The sequence below is a fragment of the Lepisma saccharinum genome, chromosome 10 (genome assembly GCF_977018435.1).
Source record: "Lepisma saccharinum chromosome 10, izLepSacc3.1, whole genome shotgun sequence".
NCBI classification, from domain to species: domain Eukaryota; kingdom Metazoa; phylum Arthropoda; class Insecta; order Zygentoma; family Lepismatidae; genus Lepisma; species Lepisma saccharinum.
Genome location: NC_139238.1, coordinates 11,948,233 through 11,956,483, shown reverse-complemented (window position 1 = coordinate 11,956,483; position 8,251 = coordinate 11,948,233). Strand labels below are relative to the sequence as shown.

The 8,251-nt window shown below is 36.7% G+C and overlaps 1 protein-coding gene across 1 annotated transcript in view; it reads right to left on the bottom strand.

The window, feature by feature from the left end:
• Positions 1–625: 625 nt before the first annotated feature.
• AIF (Apoptosis inducing factor) overlaps positions 626–8,251 on the bottom strand; it is a 43,585-nt gene continuing 35,959 nt past the window's right edge. Inside the window, exons 11-13 of the mRNA XM_083129558.1 lie at positions 7,058–7,242; positions 3,888–4,043; positions 626–1,194 (exon numbers count right to left, since the gene is read on the bottom strand). Of these exons, the coding sequence (XP_082985684.1) occupies positions 1,123–1,194; positions 3,888–4,043; positions 7,058–7,242 (413 nt within the window). The 3' untranslated portion in view covers positions 626–1,122. The remainder of the gene's footprint in view (positions 1,195–3,887; positions 4,044–7,057; positions 7,243–8,251) is intronic.

Here is an 8,251-nt window from a genome sequence, read left to right as displayed (position 1 = left end):
GGATCTGAACCACTGTATAATGTGTTTTCACCGGGAATCAAACCCAGAACCCCTTGATTACAAGGCAATGACATTAAACACTCTGACAACTACATGAATTTGCTATTAGAGAGAAAATGTTCATTCTGTGTTCCATGAATGTGGATGTCAGTGTAAGGGAAAAAGCAGTGGCCAAACCTCACTTTCCGTGGGGAATCGGATGCAGGAACGACCTTTCATCCTGCGAGAATTCTGTGAATGTTCCTCCCCTACCTAACTCCGTTGCAGAACTGTGGGTGTGAATTAATGAAACCATCCACTACTAGATGCCATTTTGCGAGCATTGACACAACTACACATTAAGAAAGAGAGACACACAAGAACTTGATCAGTTCTGAATAGACTGCACCGGCAATATTAGTTTTTTGAATAACAAAGTATCAGTAATAACTTCTTCAAACCCGGACAATCATTTTGGAAAGCCCTGTATTTACCATCAAATATTAATCAAATTTGCATTCTTTTGTATATATTTTCAGGATCACTAATATTTCACTGACGAAGTTGAAGGAAGTTTCCAGATTTACTTCACATCTTTTGAAAAAACAATTTTTGGAGTAAACTTCATAAACAAAATATAATTCACTAAAAATATACTTTTTTATTGAAAATATGTGCAGTTGAACAAATGTACTTGTACATTCCAACAATAGCTTGAATACTCTTTTTCAAGCAAACCCTACCTGTCAAGCATACTATTCTAATTTTGTTGTTAGCACTTACCTCTCAAAGCTACACATATCGGTTCCTCAACACTTATCTGCTCTAACATACAATTACTTCATTTTCCTCTTTTTGCAAAATTGTTCCCTGATTAGTATTTTTGCAAAATGCAATATGTGGCGTTCATTTGAAAACAAATAATTACACACTTTGTTACACAATAACCATTTATACAATTTTCGTCCAATTTACAAGGGTACTCGAAACAAATATTGGAAAATATCTCAGACATGCAACAGTTGCATTTGCAGTCTTGTGCAACTATACTTCCAGTGTACAATTCAAACACCACACACACACACATTCTACAGTATCACATTTTGACTGATTCGTTACCACAGTACTCTATGATTTTGCTTTTTATTCGCCGTGTATATTGAAAAGCTTGGCTACCTCATTCAAGTCGTCATAAGATTTTGCTTCCTTCAGTACCTGAAATAAACAAAACACACATTAGAAGGTTAATTATTCATATTTAGTACTTAAGTAATTGATGGTGCATGCATATTTCGTTTCTGATGAAAACACGAAATGTGAAATAATATATTGTAATGTTAATTTTTCATGTCTTTGAAAGATGTGAGGTGCATTTTGCTACCATATTTTGTCACAAAATGATGTGAAATGAACTGAAAAATGCGAAATAAACTCTTTGAACATGAAATTTAGGGTATTTACTGACGCGACACCTTTGAGGTCTGAATTATCCTGCGAGATATGCAAATCTCGGAAAATTGAATAATTCTACTTAAATATTTGAGAAGCAAAAATGGGCTCCTTTACACAGGAATGAATTTAATACTCTGATAACTATATATAAATGTGCTCTTAGAAGTGAAATATTAATTTTGTGTAATGTAAGTATGTATAGTTTTTAAGTCAAATTTAGGTTTTCATTCACCATTTTAACAATGAAATGCCATTTTATATACCACTTTTGATTCCGAAATATGCCCAGTTTTTGAACCGAAATCTTGATCATTTAATCACAATAAATATGTGGCTCTAGTAATTGAATGATTGATTTAGTGTATTTTGCTTCACTTTTCTGCTACTTTGTCTAGTTGCGAAGATGAAAATCAGTAGTGATATGATAAAACTGATGAAGGGATGCTCAGAAGACACACCGTGCTCAGGCTGGGATGAGATTTGAACCTGGGACTCGCAACATTATAGCGAATATTATGTGAAGCTTTTGTTGGAACAGAAATTGCGCCGATATTACCATGTACTTAAAAACCATTTATTACTAAACTGTCTTTAGTGCAAGATTACAATGCATGGAATATTTGCGAGTATACGTTAAAATTGAATGTGGCATTCCAAATCGACACAAACAACCTATTTTAGACTGGATATATGTTTGCTAAACTGTCACAAAAAAGTTAACACATTATTTGTTATTGACTTGTGCATTATAGTGGAAAAAACTACACTTGAGAAAATTTACTAGTGTTGCGAAGTACAGACTTACAAAATTTTATCTTACGTGTCTGAAGATTCTGTGCTGCTATTATTGATTTTGTTACCTGATGTGTCAATGCGATAATTTTGCAATGAAAGGGATATAAAACAATTTTGCACTGAAAAAACAGGGTGTGACGATTACGTGATGTAATATTGTACATTATATTAGGTACATGCAAAAGTTCTACCTGCTTTTAACACATCACAATTTAGCAGAGCACCAACCTCACAGATGGCACTGCGTGAATCTGTGGTCACGTAATAGGGAAAAACTTAGAGCAGCAACAGGCAGCGAGTGTAGACAAGGAGCTTTTAGTGAACAGAGTAGCGTGTGGGTGAAATGCAGACCGAAAAGGTACACATCAGACATTGTTTACTTTTTGAGTTCAATAAAGGCAGTTCTGTGGCCACAGCCTACCACACAACATTCAGCAAATGTATGGAGCAAATGATGATAGCACATGTCATCGCCAGTTTCGAAATTTCAGGGAAGGAGACAGATAGAAGCTGTCAAGATCAACGTCCAGCAGTGTTTTCCGAAGAGGATCTTGACCAAGCCATAAGAAAACCCAAAGCCTACCTTAGCGGAATTAGCAGACACCTTCCAGGTACATAGCACAACAGTTGAAAGACAGCTCAAAGCGCTGGGTTTCACCAGAAAGTTCGATGGTTGGGTTCCGCATTACCTGAGTGCAAATCAACAAGAGGGGCGAGTCGCAACCTGAGTTTCCTTGCTTTCCCAGTACAAAAATGAACAGTTCTTGACATGCACTGACATGGGCGATGAGAAGTAGATGATGTACAGGAACATACCATCGCAGGATTGTGTGCCGTGTTTCTGAACTGCTGCCTTCGGTGTCCAAATTAGGACTTCATCCAAAGATTGACTGATTGATTGAGTTGGTGTTTTAAGCCCACTTTAAGCACAGTAAGGCTAATCGGGACTGGACCTACAGTTTAAAGTATGATTTGAACCACTATGTGCCTCCACTGGGTATCGAACCTTGGACCCCTTGATTACAAGGCAACTACGCTACCACTGCACCAACGGGGAGGTCCTGCAACCTAATCAAACCATTAATGCCACCATCTACTGTGACACAGTTGGAGAGACTGGAAAGAGCATTGCGATCGAAGCAGCCATGTCTCGTAAATCGCCAAGAAGTGATCATCCACCATGGTAATGCCAGGTCCCATGCTGTTGTCATCACAAATCAAAAATTAATAGACTTTGGTTGAGAGGTTTTACCCCACCTGCTCTATTCTCCTGACTTGGCGCCTACAGACTACCACCTGTTTCACACGTTGCAGAACTCCTTCGCTCGAAAAATTTTTGATGATGTGGAGGCTGTGAAAACTGCCTTACTACAGTTATTCAACTCCAAACCTCAGGACTTTTATCTGTGTGGTATTCATCTCCTAGCAGCAAGATGGCAAGAGATCATCGATTGCGCTGGCAATTATGCACAGTCCTAGGTGTTAACAGTTTGTGTTGTTCACACTTCTATCTGCACATCAAAAACGGGTAGGACTTTTGCATGTACCTAATACATAATTTCTTCATTCACATATTGAGTAAATTCCATATACTGACTTTGAAGTGTATGTTACTTGGATCACCTGTTACATATTTGAAGTAAAATATAATGTCTTCCTACCTGTCTTGCTATCGGCATCCTATTGAACACATTCCATAGCAGTATACCAACAATGACATCATCCTTAAGGTAGAAAATAACACCTTTCCCATAATCCTCTCCTTCTTTAGGCGGATGTGGCGGCTCACATGGCACTTCTTGGAGAACCTGCGCTACCTGCAATCACAAAAATAAATTTTATAGCAAATGTATTCGATAATTGGGAAACGTGAATAAAAATATCATGTATTTCCCAACTTATCAGATTTCTTTGCCATTCCTATAATCAAAGGTCTCACATGCATGTAATTGTAAATTCAGATAAGAAAAATGAAGTTCAGTAGACATACTTATAATTGGAATGCAAATATTTACACATTAACTTTAATCAATATTGCGATCAATTTTTAATTATTACACTTTTCAAGCAGAATTGTACAAAGCATCGCTATCAATGAGCATGGATGTTGGACTGATCAAGTCCGTCGATCCCTGGAAATTGGTATCCATCGTTTCCAGTTACAAACCAGCAGAAAGCATTTTTTTTTTTCTTTTTCTTACAGTTAACATCAGATATAATGTTCAAATAACCAGCGTAAAAATACATTAAGTCAAAAAAATTGAGTGTTAATACAGAAACCAGGTTTCTTTGTTGATATTCTTCCTTTCAATCCAAAGAACAAATGGTTCCTCTGTTTCTAAAATTGGCGTTTTATGTGAGAGAACAACATAAGACTTTATAACTTAAACATGCCCCATAAGTTTTACAACATTTTCTCAAAACTAAGAATTTAAAGTAACAATATACAATAACCATGCATTTCAGTACACTAACCGGATGGAACGTAAAAAGATAATAGAACGGTTGTGATGGATATTCACTCAAAAGTCTTCCCAATAATAATAATAATATGTTTTAATAAAATACCTACATGAGAGTTTCACTTCTTCCCTAATGCTTTACTGTCATTGACGGTTTTTATTTACAGGTCCCTAAGAAATGTAAAATCTGGGTTTCACTGTAATTCATGAAGTCTCCATCTGTACACCAGGGTCTCCCTTACCCGGTACAAGAGAGAGAAGAGAGAGAGGAGGGATAGAGGGAGAGGGGGAGGAGAGAGAGAGAGAAAGAGAGAGAGAGAGAGAAAGAAAGAAAGAGAGAGTGAGAGAGAGAGAGAGAGATAGAGAGTTAATATATTTCTGCATGCATGCGCAAAAGACAATGCAGGTCATTGTTATGACAATGACAATTCAAGGTGCAATATAATGACAGGGTCTGCCTTTTAAAAACAACCCAAGATACACAAACAGCACAATACGAGACACTTTATAAAAATTTATCCAAGCTTTCGACTCCATCTTGGAGTCATTATCACACAGTCAAAACTGTAAAACCCATCTCTCTCATGCATCAATCGGAAGAACTGGGAACTTACCACTACAAGACCGCAACAACATCTTCCGGCAGACAGAGCAAGCAATGTCACCGGAACCTTGACCATGTATTTTTTGCAGTTTCTCGACCAGTCCTGATGACAACTCTGAGATGGAGTTGAAAGCTTAGACAAACTTTTAAAGTACAGTAGAGCGTCGATTATCCGAAGTAATTGGGGGACATGGGTGTTCGGAAAACTGGTTTGTTCGGATAATCGAACTGTACATGTTTATTTGCCAAAAAGAAGTACTGTACAGTAAATTTATTCATAAAAACAGGCATCTCTTTAAGTATGTATTACAAAGTAACGTACAAAGGCAACTTTAGTAGGAATATATAGTATGTGGTACAGTTTATTAAACAAAAATATGTACATATTACATACGCATTTTGCATGAACAATACACACAGTACACAAAATTAACGTTTAAAAAAATCCTTTATTTTGGTCTGCCTAAGCAAGCCTACACGCTTACGAGCAGCTAAGTCACGTACTTTTTTCATTACAGATATCTGAAAGTGAGCGAGTACACAGTTCGGTTAAGCGGTCGTTCGGTTGACCGACGTTCGGATAATCGACGCTCTACTGTATCTCGTATTGTACTGTTTGTATGTTTTGTTTTGTTTTTAACCCTCAACTACAGTTGTGACGTCCCACGGACCAGAGCGTTTCTTTTGCTTGTTACCCGGCATTAGTTTTGACCTTGAGGCTACCTCTCTTTCAGTACCTTCCTCAACTTCAGTGTGCTGTGAAAGCGTGAAGGGAAAGGTTGCATTATCTGCTTCTGTGGTGTTCTATTTATATACTGCGGTCCCGCGGACATCACGACTGTGTTTGTGTCTGTACCGTGAGTTAAACGTGGAATATGTCGGGTGGTGCGGGCCCTTCTTACGTGAGGGGAAAATGATCTGAACTTGAAAAAGAAACTTGCAAATATGCTTGCCGAGATTTCAAGTGACGTGTCAGACATTGAATTTTCCGATATAAGGACGGAGAATATATTCAAAGCGATCATGATACCGATTCATGTGTGTCAGTCGACAGCGATGAAGACAACCAAAGGAGTGGACCTGATACCCTAAGTGACAAATATTTTTATGGTAAAAATAGAATCAAGTGGTCTGCAGTGGAGCCTACAAGAAATACCAGAGTCCCGGAACATAATAAAGTGAAAATTCCTGTGCTGCATCCCGAACTACGAAGAAGAAACAGTGATCCTGAGTGACTGATGTGAGAACATCTGCAGATTTTTTATTTGTGGCATATACTGAATAGAGGGACCCGTGGTTTTGAAGAATGAATGTTAAACAATAACTAAGGACTAAATTCACGTTGATCAGCTGTGTGTAAATACTAAATTAAGAGATATTTTGGCTTAGTGAATGAGTTTTCCTTAAACTCACAATATAAAAAAAAATACTTTTTTTGAGAAGTTAAAAAAGTATGTCTCTCTGTCACAACTATGTAATTGTGTTCAGTGCATAACAAAGCATACAACATGATTAAATTCACATCATTTAAAATATGTCCTGATATAGTTATACTCCTTTTTTCCTTAGAGGTCCTGTGGACCACACGACTTTGTTAGTGCCCGAAACGTTCACAACAGCAGTTAAGGGTTAACAAAAATATATGTGTACCGGTGAAGGGTTGAACATTGTACACTGCTACACCAATACTCAATTCGTTGACGCTGGCAAAATTTTATAGCAGTCCATCTACAATATTAATCTTTCTTACTTAAATCCTACTTACATTTTCTGTTTCTGATCTAACTCCTTCCCCTGTGGCTGTGACAACGGCTTTCGGAGTGTCGTTCTCTGTTGCTTTCGCAAACACACCTACAGTTGGCAAAGAGGAATCAACAATGCCTATTGCCTCATATCCAACTTCAGGACCAAGGTCGGACCAGAACATTGACTGATGCCAGTATGGTTTCCCTTTTAAATAAAAAAAAAATAAATAAATAAAAAAAAAATGAAATTTAAAAAGAAAAACAATGTATAATATCTTATTGTGCCTCAATGTACTGACAAAAAAACACAACAATAGTTTACATTGTAACTCAATGATGGATGATACATATGTAAACATATGCCAGTAAAACAAATAACACTAAAAATTATGGTAGATGTGCTAATTGTGACTGAATCTACACTAGGGTGACCAACTCTCCCATATTTCCCGGGAACTCCCGTATTAGAGCTAGATTTTTTGGATCCTCTTGGCTCCCATATTGACATTCTATTTCTCCTACATATTTCATTAACAATCAAGATGGAGATATTTAAATCCATTCCAATATAATACGAGTTCGGCGAGTCATACAAAGCATTTGACTGCAACATCTTGCACATTTAGCCTTTGGCAGACAGAAGTGCCATCATATTTTGCAGTAGTTTACTGATGTTTCACCTTAGTTCTACAGCAGGAGTGAGCAAATACATGTTAACAGGGTTCCCACGCAAACTCCAAATCCATTTTCCCTGAGTTTTCCAGAATCCTCATATTTTTTCCAGAGTATTGAATGCACAGTAAATGACTACTATAATTTTACAATGGCCTCCTCCATTTCCCCCCATACCATCCTCACCTTCTTTATTACTGTTGTTTTCTGATGCAAATAACAAAACTAGTTCAATAATAAAATAAAATTACACTTCTTTGCATGTATTTAAGAACAAAGATGACCAGTTTTCTAGAACTTTAAACAACTCTGAAACAATTTCTAACATATCTGATATAGAACATTGAAATATTTTCACACTTTTCATAGATGTTTATAAATGGATACAATATCAATTAATCTGTAATGCGTACAATCATACTTAAGACAAACAAATTATTGGAATTTTTAAAACATATAAAAATGAAGTGACAATTATTAGTACCAATTTAAAAAGGAATAATAAGTTACTGAGACTGAAATATAAAACAAGAAATGTACTT